Genomic DNA, 21,325 nt, shown 5'->3' on the forward strand with positions numbered 1-21,325 from the left:
CAATATTTAAAAAATGTTTAAAATAATAATTCAATACAGTAATATGTATTTCCCCTAAGTGGATAAAAAGACGAGAAGTCTCTATCTGGTTCCGTTTCAGAGATATTCATGGTTCTGTATAGAAGAACCGGTCGCCGGAGGATTGTGGCCCAAACCGGAATGAGAAACCAGGAGTTTCCTACCACATCAACTCTAGGGTGGAACCAGGTCATTGCTATAAATGAGAATGTGTTCTCAATCAACTTAGCTGGTAAAATAAGGGTAAAATAAATAAAACAATTCCAGCTAAACAATGGATATATAGCGTTTTGCAACAAAACAATTATTTCATACACATCTAAAATCTATGAATAAAACATTTGCAATCTTTTACACACACATGAACGTACCCATAAGAAATCATTTCTGATAAAAAAACGCTATTTTTTTTATATAGCGTTTTGGAAATAAACTCTTAATTTGTACTGTACCACCCACCCACTATATTACTGTGGTATATTTCTTATACCACGATGAAGGTGACTGCAGTTGTAGCAACAGATCACAATGTTTATGCTTGTCTCAATGTCACTCATGATCATGTCACGCTGCCTGGTGAAAGTGTATAAATAGTCTAAATAGTCTTCTCACGGGGGTAGAAGATATGTTCATGTACATTTTAGAGGACAGAATAGGTGTCACTTCAAATAGAGGAAAAGGCTGATACTTCAGTCATGTTCTCTGGGAAAACAAGACATGTTTATTTTTTACATTGCTGAGATGTGTTTACAGAGCTAAAATAGCTTACGCATTCAATAAAATTTGACTGAAGAATCCAAAAAAATCAATGAAGTGCAATAAATGTCTGTGGGCCATCAGGGTGAACATTCTGCCATCTTGTAGTGGAAAAGGACCTGCAAGTGCCGCAAGAAATGTTGACCAAGATGGGGATAGAAACTTGCTTGAGACAAACCAGCTGCTTCTGCGATGTGGTATCCCCCAACATCCTTGTCTCTTCTACCGTTCTTCTCCGTGTAGGTAACTCGCCTCCATGTTCTAGTAGGCCTATAGGGTTCGAAGTGGGTGCCGTTTTTTGGAGGTCGCTAAACTGGTAGTTCAGTCGGCCTACACTAGCCCACTTAATCACTTAATCTATAAATTATCTCAGGCATCACCGTTTCAACGAGAAAATCATCACAATCTATATTCTGCCACCACACGAGGACGCTAGCCTACCATGACCGTCTCCCAGAGAGCTACAGGCAGTAGTAGTATATGTCAATCATAACCTCCACGCCCAAAACCAAAAGGTGAAGAGAAAATTCTCAGGATCTGACATCCTCTCATCCTCAAATTTTCATTGCAGTGACGTTTAGGCATACACCTCAATCTGGTGAGTAGTAGCCTAAAATGTTAAGGCGGCTGTGTGTGTGTGTGTGTGTGTGTTGGTCTTTTTTTTGCATGTTTCTTTTTGGGCGCAGACAGGTGGCGCACAGATGCCATGATGTCCTATACTTATCGTTGAAATATGATCCTGTAAAATAAAACGTTTGTCTTTGAAATATTTTAAAACAAATATAATCTTGAACCATATAAATTGAATTCGAACTCCCTTCGGGTCTAATGCGTAAAGTGTGCGGTCATATTAGTAGACGCAAAATGTACATTTACGCACGTATCTCATGTTCGGAATTAACAGAGGCTGTTTGGACTTCCAGAAGGTTTTTCAAAGGGCAGGTCTCTATAACAGATAAATAACTGCTAAATGTTATATTTGACAAACATTTGTTATCCCATGTTCTATAGCCTATGCTTTAGAAGTTTAGTTTACGATATATTGTTAATTATTTTTTACGTTTGTCAATCGGTGCAAGGCAAACAAGCGGGATAAGTAAATAGTGGAGTCTGACAATCTGTGGAGTTGTCAGACATGCACACAGTACTCATTGGCTGCCTTGGAAATACCAGCTCTGCCTCCCACGTGATTCTGGATAAATGCCCGCCCGCTAGCATCCTATAGCAGACAATCACAGACCACTGAGAGAGGGACACACCTTTGTCGTTTTTAGGTAAAGTTCATGGGGATGCCATTTTACACTCAAAACTAATTTAATCTACGAGATTTAAGCATTCTTTGCAAATTGACGTGTTCAATTGCATTGCTTCAACCACATATACTTCCGCGACTTTGCCGATAAAATGACTGGAGTTTTTGACAGTCTAAATACAGATATGCATTCGAACCAGATTACCTCGAACAGTTACCACAGCTTGCACAAATCGCAGGAATCCCCGACTCTACCAGTATCGACGGCGACGGACAGCAGCTTTTACAACAGCCAACAGCCTGGACACTGCGCAGGGTCTCCATATGGCCAACTCGGGACTTACCAGTACCACAGCAGTGGTATGAGCAGCGTTCAATACAATAACAAATCATACGATCTTGGTTTCAACTCCTCTTATGGCACCTACGGCTCCTATGGTTCGAGTTCTTCACCGACTCCAACGGATGCAGGTAAATAAAATCGCAATGTTTTCCTATTCGTATTCTATTACATGTAAATTCTACTAAGATCAAAAATTGTATGCATTTTTAATAATTGTTCTTACATGTATTTCTCAGAAAAAGAAGAAAGTGAACCTGAAATCCGAATGGTTAACGGAAAACCAAAGAAGGTCCGAAAACCTCGAACTATTTATTCAAGTTTCCAACTGGCCGCTCTTCAACGGAGATTCCAAAAGACACAGTACTTGGCTTTACCAGAGAGAGCCGAGCTAGCAGCCTCAATGGGCCTTACACAAACCCAGGTTAGTGCAACTCTGCAATGCATCCAGTTTCTGTCAAATCCCCTATCAATCTGTGAATATTATGGCTAGCTACTTATTTTATATAAGCATGACATTTCACTTTGGACTGCTATTTATATTTATCCAGCATTTGTTGTGTATAGTTTGGCTCTTGTTAGGATACGTTTTGAAATAAGCTGTAGGTTTAGAACAATAGTAACAGAGTTCCTTTTCAGGTGAAAATTTGGTTCCAGAACCGTCGCTCCAAGTTCAAGAAGTTGTGGAAAAGTGGAGAAATCCCCCCTGAGCAACATGTGGCCTCCATCGAGTCTCCCCAGTGTATCTCTCCACCCGCCAATGCCTGGGACTTTCCACAAAATCAAATAATGAACAATGTAAACTCCAGTTTACCTCAGAGTAGCAGCCCTCAAAATACGACTGCGCCTTCTTTCTTGGCAAACTATTCTTGGTACTCATCAACGAACTCTGCAACACATCTTCAGTCTGTCCCGCGTGTCCAGAACCACCACAACTCCGTCTTGAGCGCTGGGACAATATTTTAATACAATTGAATCTTACTCGGAGAATACTGGTGAAACATTTTTAAAAAGTTCATGATACATTTTCACAGACCTCACAAAGCGAACTTTACGCGCAACGTTGGCCAACTTCATGTATATGTGCCAGGGTAATTCAGAAGGTCACCGTCCTCACACCGGCAAATGGCAGACTACAGATTTGTACAGTTATTTTTGTATTTATTTATTTGTTTATTTTAATGGATAAAATGTATGAACCACTAATATCCAGAGCAATCACAGAGTAAGTTGCTTTCTTTTAGCGCGGGCGTTACTTTTGCATCAGTGCAGGTAAAAAGTTGATTGCAGGATATAAACTGTCACATCTAGCACAATTTGCAACTGTATCGTGCCTTTTGAAAATGACCTCAGTTTTGTTGTATGATGAGATCAATGTTTTACATGCACCCAGATTTCTATAGGGCCTATTCTTTACTCTTGATTTATTTTGATTTATTTTTTCTTGTTGATATTAGGGCCAAATACCTTCTAATCCTTCGTAAGCTACTGATTGTCCCATATTCTAATGAACTTGTATAACATTTTGATGCTATATTGTCTTTAATTTATTTTTATGGTTAGCAGTGTTTCTTTTATAATGATATGATAAGGCGTTATTTAAATAAAATATGTTTTCTGTGTACATGGTGTTTTTCTCCATTTTAAGAACTGTGAAGAAATGTGTGTACTAAGTGAGAAGTGGATTTATTTTTGCATTGAAGCTTAGCCCGGTTCTTTACGTGTTTACAGCCTATCAATAAGCATACTTCAATGCTTTCTTATTTAGCCTACTGAGAGAAGAAACCTGCTCCACCTCCATTCAATACCACGGCGCCAGAAGAGTTCTCCATCCGTCAAAGACATGTTCCTGACCCTTGTAAATCTTTCAACGTAGCTCACAAAATTTGATGAACGTCGCAGGTATGGGCTCGACAAGCTTTTTCAAAGACGTAGCTTAAGTCACAACCATATTAAAATACCACCATTTGGTTTTGCATTTGTATTCTTTATTAACTGCAAATTGTTTCGTCTTAACTCATGTTTTATAGACGCGTTAAATCTAGCTGGGTATGTTTCTGGGAACCTGATAGAGACAAGATGATTAACAGAGCCGAAACACAGTGCCGGGGGCGCAGAGAGAGCTGGAGTATTCAAAGGCACGCAACACGCCGTGGCATGCAAAAGGGAAGATGAGGGCGTATGACTGAGCTCAAGCCCTCAGACTCTCTGGAGTCAGAGCGCCGCTCTCCAGACGTTTTATGAACTCAGTCCAATCAAAAAACTAGACCCAAGACCGCCTGAAGCTAAACAACATGGAAACATTTCTCACATCGTGTTCACTCACAACACAAGGCCCTTCTCATCGGTTCTCATGTGCGGCTCGACCTAGATTTTCCCATCGTAGACTAGGCTGGTAAACATTTATTTTTATATAAAATCGTATTCTTAGCTAAATGTTATCTACTTTATCTCAGCCAAGTTTTCAAATACATTGCAGATAGTAGGCCTTTGCTTTTATTTAACTGGGCAAGTCAGTTAAGAACAAACTCTTATTTACAATGACAGCCTACCCGGGAGCAGTTGGTTAACTGCCTTGTTCAGGGGCAGTTACCTTGTCGGTTACCTCTCGGAGATTCGATCCAGCAACCTTCTGATTACTGACCCATCGCTCTAACCACTAGGCTACCTGCCGCTCCTATCCTCTGTATTTAAATGTGAGGATAAAATCTGGATTTTCTTAGACGCAAAATAAACATTTTATTACGTTTATTTATATTTAATTCACTCTGTTCTCTAAAGGGATGTAAAAGACATAGCTTTGAAGGCCTATCTATCCCAATGGACGAGCGTTTGCTAGGTTTGATCATCACGTCGCCCCGTTGCTTTTTATGGTTGAGTGATCATAAGCCACATAACGTGGAAGCGTTTTGCATAAGGATGTACCTTGTCAGTGATTGCCACATTACAAGATGGAACATTCTCCCTGGGGCTGTCGTTGCTTTATCTTGATATGAGGAGTCCCTCGGGATAGCAGGCCTACCACATGTTGAGTGGGCCTGTGCAACAAGAAACGAGATAGTACACATTTGATTGAAGACTGTGGTGAATATATAGATATATATATATATATATTGGATAAATAAATTCTTACATATGCTTAATAAGTGGTACTTTACGTTTAGTAAGATTTACTAATTTCGCATGTGATGAGCTAGTGCGTGCGTAATGTGCGTGCTCATACTCGCGTTGGCTTTGACGGTCTCCCGTTATAGACGTTTGGATGGAACAATAATCTCCATAAAAGACATGCACTAATTCACCTGCTTCAGAAAGGTCCTCAGAAGACATGCCCTTAGCCCTCATTGCAGCATTTTCTAGTCTTTGTCTACACACGAATAATAATGTTCACTTATGGAAGCATATGTAGCCATTACGCACGGGATCAATTAAAGAAACTCTGACAGATTAAACAACATTTTTCTCTGTCTATTTGGTGCTTGAAGTGCATATATGTCAAAATAAAAATAAGTCTCGAGCAAACAATGGTTAATGACAATCGCAATGATATGTATTTTTCTTATTGCACCCTGCATCCATGTCTCATCCTCACCGATTAGAAATGTTGTGGCTTTATACTTCCGGAATCCTGTAGGCAACTTGAAAATGCCATACCCCCTATCCTAATTTATACCCTGATCTGTAATCACATCCACATTTGCTCTAGTTTGAGCATTCTGGCGCTTTCCGATCTGAAAGCCTGCAATTACTATATAATTCTTCGCAATTTTAGATGTCCTAATATGGGCTGTAATTTTTGCACAAAACAATTTCAGGCTATTTCAAGCATCAACATTGTCAAAGTTGTATGTACATAATAAATTGGAATATGAATGCATAGGTTTTAGCATACCATCTTGACTCGACGATAATTATATCCGTGTGGAGCCTACGCAGAATTAGCCTGAATTGCATGGTAACTGCTGCTTTACATTTTTAAAAATTACTCATAATTTTCCCAAAGATTACCAAGATCTCGAGTGCACAATGTCATCAGCGTAATGAGGAGTAAACATTTATGCTAATAATCTACAATTTTTTCCATCAGCTATAAAAAGGGGAAATAAAGCAGAAATGTTCAGTCATATTCCGAGCTGTGCTGTTATAGCACTTAACACTTCATGGGCAACAGTTTATGGGATTCAAGCGCTCAACATATGCCCATGCATCAAGATGCTACTCTCATTTATCTGCCTTTATCGAAATCAGGGAATCTTTGAATCCTGTCAAAAAGAGACTCTGCGGGCTTCCTTTTTAGAGATTAAGGTAAGTATATAGCCTATTGAGCGTTACTTTATATATTTTAAAATTTTATGTTCCATTTTTTTGCGGGGGGGGGGGGGGTGGATAGCCTATTTAGTATTCACCAAGATCCCATTAGGCCTAATTGATTGTTTAATGCAGACATCACGATTAGGCTATAACAATCAAACGGATATATAGTTAGTAATTAATTGTAGGCCTATTCATTGAAATATTACAAATCTATTTTCAATTTAATTGGAGCATAGTTATCATACATTTAATTTCTGGAAATGCCAAAATTATGCACGCATGTCAAATTGTAATGTGTTTCAAGTAGCCTATTCTAGACAACTTGAAAACATATAAATTACACAAATTTCAAACAATGTCATTATTTTGTACATAATATACTATCTGTAACGAGTTATTTTATTGTCATACGCGTCTGTATACAATACTAATATAATATATGCCATTTAGCAGACGCGATTTAGAGAATTGCGATTTATCCAAAGCGGCTTACAGATTTGCGTGCATACATTTTAAGTTTGGGTTGTCCCGGGAATCGAACCCACTGGGTTTTTTTAATTATTAAAAACGTGTACAAAAAATGGGAGAAAAAAACAAGGATTCTCGATTAATCTTCCGGAGACAATACTCACCATGCTATGACTGATTCTATATTTACATCAGGAAATTGGTACTGTAGCCTATGGATTTGGAAGGGACCTGGCATAGAATAAGCCTCCTCTCTTTCTGTAATTTAGCCACTGCCTTCATTACTCTTACATTGTGCTTTGCTAATTTTGAACCCTCTTCGCATAGACAATCCCGTGCTATACACCTGCAAGCAATTTGCCAGCCTTACATGTAAGGGAACAGCGGAGAGACAGCAGCTCACCTATTTCGCGCAGCAAATTTCTTTTAGTGTCTCTTTTGTTAACGCTGAAATATTCCCCGTGCGAAAAAATTGCTCATAATTACCCCAGAGATGGGAAACTGCATTAGAATAAATAAGGGCAAATTACTGTAATTATGTTGGGTTTGATGGGCTCGGCTCGTAATCAAGGGGAGAATACAGTGAAATAGCACTGAACCTCTTGGACGTGCAGCTGCGCCTTTCGGAGGGAGAGCGAGAGTATATTTATGTTGCAGACGCCTCACTCTAACATTTTCAGGTTGATTATTTCCAGGCTATACTCCTCATCAAAAGTAGCCTATATAGGACTACTAATACCAAGTGAATGAGGAAAACATAAAGACCCATTTTTTTACACAGAGAAAAGAGTTAAAGGCACATATAGGCTAGCCAATAATATCATTGATCATTAAAATTAAAATGATTTGCTATGCATAATAGGCCCAATTAGTTGATTTAACGATAACCTGGTGACAAAATAAAACCAAGACCAACACTTATTTTTGCTCCTTTACCTCAATAATAATAATAACAATAATAGCATACATGCCAAAGTTATAATAACATTAATGTGAACAGGTTGTTACCTTGCTCGTTGTATTGAACATAAATCAAACAATAAGTGAAGGCATGCAGATGGATGATCTGTCTATGCGTGAACTTTAAGGGCAATTTGTGGCGGTGAGTTAGCCACATTATTGCTGTGGTTTTCTCAAGGGATGGCTAGTGCCTTTTCTGCTCTGGCCGAGCCGGCCACACAAATTGTCACGTTTGAGATCTTAAAATTACTTAACACTCACATTTTAATATTCATGGGGAACGCTCTATACACGCACATATGGAAAATATTTTGTTTTGTCATTAACAACTTGAAGAACATAACACTCAGTTTTTTCTGAAGTATATATTTTATTTTGTATATTTGAAATATAGGATATATAGGCCTTGTATTAATGAAATGCACGGGATGATATTGGCGGTCTATTGTCTCCGGTAGGCCTGTAGTGTTTTCACTCAATTGGTCCTTTCCTCAGCTCATCGGGTGCTTCAGAATTTTCTGTAAAAGCGCAGTTAAACCATCAAACCCAAACAAGAGCCCCTTTGAACTTTTCACTTTTACTTATCTACATTTAAACCCCACCCCCACCTCCTGTACCAACCAGTCTTTTTGCAGCACCTGCCTCTCGCCCAATTATTCACTTAACACGCCCCATTGCTCTCTCCTCTATTCATCGATGAAAACAGTGTTTGTTGGAACCACAGAAGACTTAAAAGGAGCTTATAGCGGCTAAATGAAACCGAAAAGAAACAAGCACTATATTGTTGAAGGAATTACAATGCTATAGAAACTGACATCATTAATCAGGTCAGGTTTGAATTGACACGTCTTCAGCATGGCTATATCCAGCACTCACAGTAAGAGATGATGATAAACTGATATCCTAGGGACTAAAATGTAGAAACGCTGAACGCCTGTGCGTAATCACATGTAGGCTATACGGCCAATGCTGCACATTGTAGACTAATGAAAAGGAATAACCATATAGGCTTTCTTTTATCGCATTGTATCTTACCTCTGTATTAGTTTTAAATATAAGTCCTGAAGAGATAGCTGCATGTCATATCCCAGGCCTGCATGGACTTATATGGAAATGTGAAAGTTGTGGCCTACAACACATGGCCGGTAAGGAGTGTGACACGTTATACTGGCCTTTTAAATCATAGCTTTACTGTTGTCAACATTATGTACATAACTTCCATAAAACAAAGCAATAAATTAAAGTGATCAATACAAAACTAAATATTTCTAGATTGCTAAACACATTCATCTTAATGAACACATGTAAAAAAAATCCTATTTCACAACATATCGATTACAGCACAAACCAAAGCTGAAAAATGTCTATTATATTGTCCTTATGTACATCCAACCGCTCAACACATAACAAACAATGACAAACCATATATTTATCATCGGGATCACCTTAATGCTCTTCTCAAGCAGCCAATCATCATTTAAACGTTTTTATTAACAACACGTTGTTGTCGTTTCATAAGTCAAACACACTGCATATTAAATAAAGACACAGACATTGAAAAAAACTAAATAATTTAACTTAAATTAACATACAAAGACAGCATGGTAGCATGCGCAAGGGCGCGTGCAACTCGGGCTGTGAAAACTAAGGAACGGACTGGAGATTCGATTCCATGCCCATAAAAATGATGAGACTATTTTTGAAATGATTCATTGGATTGGCCTACATTCGTTGGTCAAAGTTACATTATAGACCAATGGGGGTTTGTCTGTTTGAAGGCTAGATTTTAAGGTCATGGTCAAATCACCATGTTGACCTTCGTTGGAGATGTAGAGGCCTAGCCTACATCTGATAGGCCTTGGTAACACGCGGCTTCATAGGCCTATTTTTTTATCATCATTGGGATAAGAAATGTAGCCAATCTTAAAATCAAACATAGCATACATAAATATACTCTCACTGACTTGTTACAGCAAAATATATTTCGTTTAACACATAGCCTATTAAAATGTCACAAAAGATAATAACAGCAGCTTGAGGACCCATTTGTCAAAACAATTTCCGGTATCTGTCGTGGACATGACATGACTTCTTGCCCTTGGGCGCAGACAGTGCCTTTTCAGTCTCTCGGCTCCCAGGCTATTCTCTGTGCCGTCGTTCGGTATGAAGAGGCCAATATGTCATCTGGCAACTTTGGGAGCAAACTCCGGATTACGTCTGTGCATGGCTGCAGCGGGCCAGTGCAAGGCCACGCTGGGTGGTTGACCCAAAATCTCCTGATATGGGCCATGGCAGTATAGAGGGCGGGACAGGTCTATCAGCTCACAGTTATGTTCACATGAGTTGCGGTTGCTGCATAGACTCTTGGTGTGCAGTTGGATACCATGAGGTGTAACTTGGAATGTAAGACCCTGGTGCACCCACGGATGTTTTCACGGTGGTAGGTGAGCTCCAAACCGGTGCTACCGGAGATCCAGTCGTAGGTCCGTGACCATTAAACTGGGCTAAAGTGTTGTTGTCAATTGTTCCACCACCTTGCTTCATCAGTTTCTTGAACTTCGATCGCTTATTTTGAAACCAAATCTTTACCTGAAAAGAGAGACAACCAATGTGATTAAGATTGGCTAGTTGGGCAATTTCAATGAACTCTAGACCAGGTGACAGTGATGCACCATTTGGACTTGGAATGTAAAAGCCTATATTTATTCCCAGAAGTCAAGGGCAAATTGGGCTATCGTCATCTACATTTTTTCCCGTTTTATTTAAAATAAATAAATAATTGAATGCAAGAGGAAATGCTTGCTGAACATGGTTTTGCCATTATGGGACAAATTGAAAAGCTATGAAGAATAAAATAAGTATAATAAACAGCTACCCAGAATTATGTGTAGCCGATTTAAAGGCCCATCCTCGAAATATTTGTAAGCTTTTTCATAGAACATCTGCATGATGATAATCAATCCGAAACATTCGATTAAAAATTAACATTGTTTTGTCAAACATGAGGACAACAGTTGTCTATAACCCAAACAAACAGAGAATACATAACCAATGTAACCACTTGGTGGCCTATTGTTTAACGCGGTCAAAGTACATTAAACTGCAAGCATTAGGCCATTGGAAATAAAAGTAAAAGCAAACGTTGACTTGCCTGTGTTTGCGTGAGTCCCATCGAAGCTGCGAGCTCGGCTCTCTCTGGCAGTGCCAAATATTGAGTTTGTTGAAATCGTCTGTTTAGAGTCTGTAGCTGCAAACTGGAATAGATAGTCCTTGGTTTGCGAATCTTTTTCCCTTTCCCATTGAACCGCACCTCTCCGCCTTCTACAACTGTATTCTTCTCTGTCTCTTGTGCTGAGAAGGGGAGACAATAGCAAAATTACTCAGGAGACAGCTCGCCAACGTGGCTGCACAGCAATGAGCATCACAGTGCAAGTTTTACAGGCTGTAGTTTAGGTATAATTACCCTTAATTGCATACATTGTTTATAGCATTACGCAATAAATAATTACCGACCTAATACCCCGACATCTGGGTTTCTTTTCCAATCGAAAGCGTGTTTGCGGACCGAAAAACACAAACCAAAACATTCCAAGAACATTATAGAGCCGAAAGGGATGAAGTATAAATCTTACCTGTATCTTCTAACCGTGTCTGTGTTAGTGCCGAGTTGTTTTGGTACGACTGCACTGTACTGAGATATGGACTTGAGGAATGGCTGCCGACGGAGTTAACGTATGGATAACCTAAAGATCTAGGAAATGATGAGGCTGGACTGTACGAGCTCTCGTGTTGCGTATGACCCGCAGAATGTAAACAGTGCATGGAATAGTGTCCGTGAGACATTGAGGAAGGCGACATTTGTTGACTCGGTGGCCCAAATTCCATGAAAACGGTTTTTCCTGAGACAGGGCTATTAAGACTTTCTGGTATTGTAGTCATTGTCATCTCTTCTGGCGGATCTCTCCTCTTCCTTTTTTGTTTTCTTCTATGATCTCAGTGAAGGATGGATCCCAATTTAAGCTGTACTGATTTTTTCTCTTTCCATTCATAAGAAAATGTAGTTTGTCTCTGTGAAAAGTCTAGGCATGATGCAGTGGTCTAGACAAACTCGCTCAAAGGTTTGAATCAGGGATTCATGAATATTCATCAAAGGCGGTCGCTGATTGGTCCACTCTATCCAAGAATGATGCCTATTGGCGATTCTGGGGTTGTGTCCGAAGGACCTGATAAACTCAAGATAAACAACAAGACCTGCAGATTCAGGTCTGAGATGGATTTTTTTAAGTGCTTGGGTAGCAGTGAAAGGTATAAGCTAAATAAACACTAACAGCCAAAATGTCTGCTTTAAAAGAAACAACACACAATTAAATCTAGCCTATTTGATAATCATAATAATAATAATCCAATTGTAAAGAAATAGCCTATTCTATTATCAATCACAAACAGGCTACGGATAGATCATGTTATGTTGATAGGCCTGCGGTTCATTTAAACATTAAGAAACAGCCTGCATAGTGTTATTAACTAAGAAATGTTTCATCCAAATTAATCACACTACAACAACAAAGATTCATGTTCATAAATAGCACTATGAATACATTTAAGTGTAGCTTTGAGAAGTACTATTTAACAGAAAAACTATGTTTTATTTCGCATTAGATATTATTTCGATATCTCATAACAAATTGTTATAGATTGGCTTATTATTTCCAGCGTCTTTTGGTGTTCACATGCACAGATGTATTACTTACAGGTCCATTTGATTACATGCCAGTCTCAAGTGCTCTGAGCCACAGCTGAAGCGAGCTGAATTAGCATAACACTGATGTTTAATTTTCATACGCATAATTAGCCATTTATTTAACACTTGCAATAGCTCGTGGTCTCAATTATCTGAGCAAAGAAGTCCTGGTTGAATTTATGCATTTAAAGCAATGACTAGTCTAGCCTATGTTACATGCGTAAATATATTGCTGTGAAAATAAACACTTTCTTAAACTTAATATTTGTAAAAAACAGATTCCTCTTGGGCTGTCTATGCAACATCTCTCCATATAGCATTTTATTGCGCAATCATTTCATGACCAAAAACAAAATGCCACCAAGAAGCCTGTAACATAACAAACCGTTATGTGTGCCCTGAGTCAACCATTAGTGTTGAACGTTTTTTTGATGCGGTGTACACCATGATGACCACGAACGTGTGTTTTCAATTTACAAAACAATAATCTTTGTATCTAATCAGGTAGATTGTCAACCGATTTTTAAACACTACACCCCTAGAAAATCCCCAAATGATTCATGTGTGGGTTATCAAAAAAAATCGAATGAAACATAATGTGTCATTCATTTGAGGCTGATGTGGCATCAGTGTCAAGACATTATTTATAAGTGTTATATTTTAACAGGTTGTGTTTTGACAATGGTGGGATTATATTGAACTTATTTTAAACTTATTTTCAAATTAAAGTCACCCTTTTCCCAATTCTTGTCCAGTACGTTTTCAGTAGTAGGCCTACATTATGCAATAGCTTTGCTAGAACACGGATTGGGTGACCTTTAGCTGACCAATTTATTACCCAGCTCTCACAATACCATAACTAAAGTATTCACCCTCAATTGCCATTAATGGGAATTATATAATTGATATAATACCGTATTAAATATGGAGTCATTCAGCCCTATATATCATCTTCTCTATACAGTATTTTGCCCAACAGCCAACAGACGCCATTTACCGCAGGAGTTGGTAAATCCGTCGGTCTCATGTTTTGTCGTGAAATTCAAACACATCATGTTCAATTAAACATTTTGATATACTCTGTAACATAATAACGTAGGCTAATTTAATCGTAAATAAACCTAACATTTAACATAGCCTCCTTCAACTAATTTAATCCCCAGCGAGGTTGATGGGGGCTGCGGACAGTTTTCCATTAAGACCATAGACGTTGAACAATGATTTTCCCGAGCACGTTTGATTTAACTGAACTGATGACTGACTAAAGAGTAGGCTGTTTCCCTTTGTTATTGGCTCAGTTTCCGGAGAGAAAAAACCCCCGTCATAACCCATGCTGATCCATATAACATGAACGTTGATCAGTTGAGTTGACAGTAGCTATACAGTAAGAATAAATGGGCTCCACATTTCAATCAGCACTGAGATTAAGTTAACAGCGATTAGGCATTATTTGCACTTACTTAATCGATAATCATGTGATGAAAAAGAAGAACGTACATCCCCAATATCCATTGCGTACTACTCATTGAGGGTGACGAAGAAGCAGCAAGTATCCAAATCTTCATTTTATTTGACAACGTTATAGAGTCCGTCTGCTGTAGACGATCTGAAACCAAAAACACCACTAGCCGGTTCCCCGGCAGCTCAAAATCTCCACCTGAATAACACATTAAAGGCAGTTAAATTCCGTCACTGTGATTATCAACCTAATTGCATAATTGAACTCGAAGCAGAACAAGCAACTTAAAAATGTGTTTTGAAAATGCGAGCCCTGACATCATGGTGAGCAATATCTAGTCTGCGATGTGCGTCTGACAGTGGATCTCTGGATTTGCAGAATTCTATAAAATATTAAAGCTTATAAGGAAAACGACACTTCTCTCCTTTAAAATTGCCCAATTTTAAGTAATTTACATCTGGAATTACATTCGAAAAATACTTTAAGGTATCCTCTATCTACAGCAAAAATGATAATAGTACAACCAATAATTATCATCTTCCAGAACAGAGGACAGATTTTTATGGGCACTTGGTGGGTGCGACTGATAACTGTCATTATTTCCCCCGATTATAGTATCTGCAAACTGGAATTCTAAAGATGAACATGCGTGTTCTGAGCAATAGGCCTACATTTCAGACCATTAACAGATTTAAAATGTATTTAATTCCAAGGAGAAGCACGACAAAGAGAAATAATCACATTAATACAGTTTCACTGAAGAAAATGTCAAGTAACCCAATCTAAAACATAGGCCTACTGATATTTAAATATAACAACATGCATATCAAGTCGTTACCAGTAGGTATATAGCCTTTCTCAAATGGCATTGTAATTCACTTTGTTTACAATAATATTTGTCTTGACAAAATCCCCAATACTCAAACAGGGCAAATATTAATTTGCATTTCATGTAACGATTTAATTAATTATTTTCAACCTATATTTTCATTAAGAATAATAAAGAACAATAGAATACCAATGTGTGTTCCATGCTATTATTACAATCAGACTAAATGCAACTCCAAATTGAAAATCACAGCTTTTAAGAACACTGCGGACCTGGAGAAGCATTAGTCATAGACGAGACATGACATAGTAACATAAATCCGGGACATTCAAATTAGTATGATATGTTATGTTTGGTATGGTTACATCAGACAGAAGGCTACTTAAGACAAAAACGAAAGTTGGTCAGGTGGGATGGGTGGCACGAACCTCTAGCAACTCAAAGGATGCGTGGTCGAATCTCATCACGGACTACTTTAGCTAATTAGCAACATTGCAACTACTTAGCATGTTAGCTTCCCCTTCCCCTAATCTTAAACCCTTTAACATAACCCTAACCCTAACCTTAACCTTGAACGCCAGCCTAGCTAAACTTAACCATCTAGCTAATGTTAGCGTTAGCCACCTAGTCACCTAGCTGAAGTTAGGTGACTTGGAATTCATATATCATACGTTTTGCAAATTCGTAACATATTGTACAATTTGAAATTCGTTGCAGCATGACATGCCTCAGCCTTTACATTCGTGGCTCCTCCAGATGGAGGTATCTTGTAATGGTCAGTCTTACACGATTTTTTAATCTTCGGATGTAATCATATGCCCTAACTGGCCTACACTAAAAATAAACCCAATGTGCATGGAAGCATCAGTGGACCAGAGAATTTAAGGAGACAGGACTCATTAGCAGTGAGTAGCTCTATGGCAAAGTGTGTTTTAACACCTGCTGCACTTCACATGAGGGTTAGCAGCCAGTGCTAAGGGTGGAGGCGACAGGGCCTGAAGTGTCACGGACCTCATTTCAGCCCCCTGGTGGAAAACGCTCACTAACTGTCCCTTCCAAACGACATTTTAACAGTCGCCAAATATTAATGCTGTGCCTCTGGAAAAATCATGTTTCTCAAATTAATATTCTCTGCACCTATGAGCTTGCCAGACTAATTCTATTCTTCTGTTGCTTCAGACTGTAAGGTCCAGGGTAAATGTGAGTAAATGTCAATGATTAATTACTGTTGTTGGTGGCACAGGATACTCAGTTTTATTTAATTTCCTCTATGTTGAAGGGAGGGACACACGCTATCCATGGCAAGACTTAGCCATGAGTTGTACAGCCATATTCTATGAATCACATTACTCTCGAAGATGGCCATCCAATGCAGACGTAAATGTTGTTTTCATGAGGTGACACTTTATTATGAATAAAATCTGAGGAATGTTGTAAAATGCTCTATAAAATCGGACTACATAATGCCCAGTTCATTTTGAACAGATCATTTAGCAACAACATTGCCACGATAACGTGCTGGACAGAGAGATACTATGGATATCTGCAGAATACTCATGGTAAAGGAAGAGGTGAGAAGCATATCCTGTTTCAAAACCTTCTCATTTTGGTTCTATTTTATCGCAAAGATTGCTTCTTTTACCAATGCATGGGTCTTTTGATGCTCTGTGTTCTGTGCATCATCTTTCTGTTTACACGAGGAGGTAGTACCTGCAAACATATCCACACCGTAGGTTTCTAACAGGCTAGGAATATCAGAGACTGCTCTGAACAAACGACTTTGTTCATCTAACTCAAAATGTAAAATGTCTTCATTTGTTATGCATGTATTACTTTGTCGCCAATTAATATTGTATTCATTAAGCGTGCAACATTTTCCAAAGACAAACTCAACAGTATCATCTACGTTACACGAACTTGATCTTTTTGCTAATAATAGCAAGACAAAATGACTCTATTTCTCTCAAATCTGCAATAATTCATGAATGCGTCTTTATCAGAGTACCAAATACTTTAAACATGTGATTGATATCTGTCTGATGTCTAAAACAAGCTGTTGATGAACAAATATATATTTAACAATATGATCAATCCATCCAAGCAGATCCTCTTGATGGAATTTCCCTCAGCTTCTCCTCTGCCCTTGGAGGTCTTTGCCTTGTAATTTGCTGCTTCGCTTGGCACCAACTAGACGAATTAAGTCAACCTTAGTGGTCTATTTTCCCGTTCAATGTAGCATCAAACAGTTAATTGATTTGGATTTACTCAATGCTACTCTGTAAATAGATACTGCATTATGTTATAAATGAAATTCAAATGCCGTGTGGCTCAGTTGGTAGAGCATGGCGCTTGCAACGCCAGGGTTGTGGGTTCAATTCCCATGGGGGGACCAGGGTTCAATTCCCACGGGGGGACCAGGATGAATATGTATGAACTTTCCAATTTGTAAGTCGCTCTGGATAAGAGCGTCTGCTAAATGACTTAAATGTAAAAAAAAATGCAATAGAATTGAACAATTGCTTGACTATTATGTTGAGAAGTCACGATGTCTTTATAAAAATGCAAAAATGTTATGAAATTATACCAATTATACAATTTCTGAGTTTTCTTATAATAAATGGAACAATGTTCTAGCTATCAATTGTCCTTTATTTCAGTTACTTCAGACAGAAGGCATGATACATTGTTTACAGCTTCTCAAATATCAAACTATATATGTAAGTGTATCATAAGATGACAATACGTGGAAGGAGTAAGGATTCAGTGCAGTGTACCTTCACTCATCAGAACTGTCAGGGAGTCACTGTGAACAAGAGAGCAGAACATGCAGATATTCTTGTTTAATTCCATTATCATTACCATTAACAATCAATTATAGGTTTGGATTCAGCCCAAGTGGTTAATGAAACTAAGAATATTAATGATATTTACACAATATTATGCATGTTTCATTTATTTATCTTGTAAACTCAAACTTCTATTCTTTGACATTTGTTGACCGGGCTAAGTGAGTTGTTTCCTGTTTTGAGCCAGTGCTCCAGAGGGACAGCCTGCCAAGCTGGACCTGTTGCTTCTGGGTGAATCAAAACCCAGCAATCACCACTGTGGACTGGGTCAGTCTGAGTTTCTTCTCGTACATCACACGTCTGTCTGAGGCACTTCCTGATGTGGAGTTAGATAAACTCCAATCAAGAATAAAATAACACCATACAAGCACTGCACGGCCCTTAAAATCTCAAAGTGGTAAGTAACACTGTCTCTATAAATATGTATTTGAAATAGTCAGGGTCTCAACTGCTCAACTGTTGTTATGTTTTTTGTTGTTGTTATTTTTGAGAAAATGACACACGAAATAGCATGTCAAAGGTTAAATAAATATGCAGGTTGTTCATTCAGGTTTTAGAGGATGTGATTAAACTTTCCCAAGTGTATAATGTTACTTTTAGACAATATTTTCATTGTTATTTTCTTACATGGCTGAGTATTTGCCAGCCTTGTCTGGTGGAATTTTAGCAGAGTACCACATCAGTCTTGGAAGATCAGCCAGAGATAATTGTCTCCAGACACTGCAAGTAACAGACACCTGCACACTGAGAAATGCTACGTTGACTGACTTCCCATATTCTGTCTTTTTCAAGAGGTTTTCTAAGAAGAGGGTTCATATAGGTACCATATTGTCGTTGTTCAAAGGCCTATTCCGCACTTAGTGATTGGACATATTATGTTGAAACATAATAAGTTAAACGAATGAATCTAGCTACATACTTTCTTAAAACATTATGATATTCTCTGACATAAAAAATATATATATTGGAGGTCCAAATCAATCCAAGAATTGTTCATAAAGAGAGCCATTGGGAGTGAAATGTGATTAACTGTGGGGTTTTCATGATCTTAATTAACTGAATCAAAGTGAAAGCTCTTTCATTTTAGGAGAAGGGCAAATCATACACAGGATAATGTGACGGGGTCAACCATTTGTTGAATTTTCTGTGACCCATGTTAAAACAATGCTTAATTAAATGTGTGCAAATGTATGTCTCATTGAATTAATGTCCTCACAAATGGGAAACATGCAAATTTCCCAATTAAGTCATTTTCCGTGGAGGACTCGGCTGCTGCCTGAAGTTCAGCTGCCTCTGTGCCTTCGTCTGGCTCCTCTTTCTAGTTTTTGTAAAGATTGAAGTCGCTAAAAAAGACAGGAAGGAGGTCAGCACTCACCCAACACCTGAATGCGCTCCCTTTTTTGTGTTCCCCTTGATCCCCACAGTCCGTGCCTGTCATTAGTCTTAATGATGGAAAATTGTCATGTTGATACAAGTCTCTTACTCTCCCCCTCTCTTCTTTGTATAAGTAGTAGGTGGAAGCTCCATTTGTTAGAAAGTTCTTTGTGACTAAAAGCAGTGGACGGTGCATTTGTGCTGGGGAAGAGAAAAGGCTCTAGATGCTCTTTCCATAGCTGGGATAATTATTCCTACTGTGACCTTAATGGTTCACAGTGTTCCCCCTGCATCTCATCCACGTGCCAGGCCCTCAGTGAAGCCCCATGTCAGGGAATATGAAAAACACATATAATGAAACCATTTTGGCTGATGGAAAAAGGCTACTGAAGCTTCACTTGCTACAAAGACGGCTCAATTATATGAGTAATTGTGATAATTTTCCTTCCATTCAGAGCTCTTTCTGAAAGGTAAAAAAACAGAGATGCTGAAAGGGAAATTACTTGGACAATATAGAGTGTGAAATGGCGACAACAAAAAAGGTGACTGTAAGAAAGTATAGGACTATAAATAAATAGGTTAATGTAAGGTCACATAAATACACCCCTCAAAAGCTAGCAAACAAAGACATAAATAAACACACAAACTCTCTCCCTCACACACACGGACGTACACAAAAACATATGTAGACAAATGACCATTGAGAATAACTACATAAAAAAGTAGATATGCAGCTGCCTGAAAATTAAACCTCTTACTCCTTCCTATTGACAAAATTTCAGCTCCTGCAAATGCACCCCAGTAGTTGGCTATCATTTGTTGTTCTGTGAGAGGAAAAGGATAATTACATCTCTGAGAGGCAGGGCGACTGACATTCCCTTTAGACTGCCATGAATGCAGGAGGCTTGATAGAAAAAGCCTGAGGAATAATTTTTTGCTTTTCCTTTTCTTTATTTAGCAGAACGTGTTTTGTTCAATGGAACACAGGAATGGCAGTGTTGTGGAGTGCATTAAACCCCGGGTGTTCATAAATATGATGTTCCCTTGCCTACAAACTCTCCCTTTTCAAAAAACTCTTTCATCACGCTAGCCGACAGGAGAACAGTGAGATGTGCATTACTTTTTGTTTCTCAGTGGGGGTCGGATTAAACATTTCCTCCCCACAGCAAAGATAGAAAATATTCTTGACAAGCAGGAGCCAGCCTATAATTTCAATCTTTGTGCTACAGTGAATGGCCAACATACATCTTGACAACGGTATACCTTCTGAATTTAAGAAATCACCATTTCATACAGTCTACCTTTATTCTTTGGAAAAATGCTTGAAAAGAAATGCATGATCCACAAAGCGAATTGAAACAATTTAGAGAAATGGAAGCCCTCAAAATATGAATTGGAATAAGTAAATGTGTGCTCTCCTCAGAGTCACATTGCCCTGTCCAGACTGAACAACTGATCTATGAATACAATGTTTGGAGCATGTATTGCCAGTGTACCCTACTAACCTATTCTGCAAATGTTATAAAACTGTTAAAACCAACTGTTATATCACATTGTGTGATTGAGCAATAACTATCCCACTGCTATTAATGGTAGATTAGTGTTTCTTATTCTTGTTGCTGACTAGCTGACACCTGGATGTTGTCCATTTTGGGATGTTAGTATACCCCCACAAAACTGCAATTTATTCAGACAAAGCTTAAACTGTTCCCACATGTATAGCTGCTGACCCCTTAGGCCCTGCAATCTGGGATAAATCCTTCCAGGCAAGGCGAGCAACATTACAGCCTGGCAGCTCAAATGCTTGTATCACACTCAAATGATGAGTCTCCTGTCACCAGCCATGTCATCAGCTTCATCCCAACCCCCCAATAACTTCTGGCCCATTGAGCAGCCTGTGTGCTACATGGCCAGCCAGTCAGAGACCCCCTGGTCCCACCTGATTGTGCCTCCGATGACATGTAGAGG

At 38.7% G+C, this 21,325-nt stretch overlaps 3 protein-coding genes across 3 annotated transcripts in view; 2 read left to right on the forward strand and 1 right to left on the reverse strand.

The window, feature by feature from the left end:
- Positions 1 to 1,625: 1,625 nt before the first annotated feature.
- On the forward strand, positions 1,626 to 3,990 carry LOC129816276 (homeobox protein Dlx2a-like). Its single transcript, XM_055870557.1, has 3 exons — positions 1,626 to 2,497; positions 2,606 to 2,790; positions 3,006 to 3,990. The coding sequence occupies exons 1-3, from the start codon at positions 2,179 to 2,181 to the stop codon at positions 3,330 to 3,332; spliced, it is 831 nt and encodes a 276-aa protein (XP_055726532.1). The 5' UTR covers positions 1,626 to 2,178; the 3' UTR covers positions 3,333 to 3,990.
- A 5,286-nt stretch (positions 3,991 to 9,276) lies between these two features.
- On the reverse strand, positions 9,277 to 14,282 carry LOC129816277 (homeobox protein Dlx1a-like). The gene is made up of 3 exons (XM_055870558.1): positions 11,741 to 14,282; positions 11,260 to 11,459; positions 9,277 to 10,697 (listed from the first exon to the last, which is right to left on the reverse strand). Exons 1-3 carry the CDS (start codon positions 12,051 to 12,053, stop codon positions 10,443 to 10,445), a joined length of 768 nt encoding a protein of 255 aa, XP_055726533.1. The 5' UTR covers positions 12,054 to 14,282; the 3' UTR covers positions 9,277 to 10,442.
- A 3,909-nt stretch (positions 14,283 to 18,191) lies between these two features.
- The window catches only part of LOC129816280 (electrogenic aspartate/glutamate antiporter SLC25A12, mitochondrial-like), a 78,569-nt gene continuing 75,435 nt past the window's right edge, over positions 18,192 to 21,325 (forward strand). Inside the window, exon 1 of the mRNA XM_055870567.1 lies at positions 18,192 to 18,380. The gene's annotated coding sequence lies outside the window, so the exon portion shown is untranslated. The remainder of the gene's footprint in view (positions 18,381 to 21,325) is intronic.

Source organism: Salvelinus fontinalis, chromosome 19 (genome assembly GCF_029448725.1).
Source record: "Salvelinus fontinalis isolate EN_2023a chromosome 19, ASM2944872v1, whole genome shotgun sequence".
Taxonomy (NCBI): domain Eukaryota; kingdom Metazoa; phylum Chordata; class Actinopteri; order Salmoniformes; family Salmonidae; genus Salvelinus; species Salvelinus fontinalis.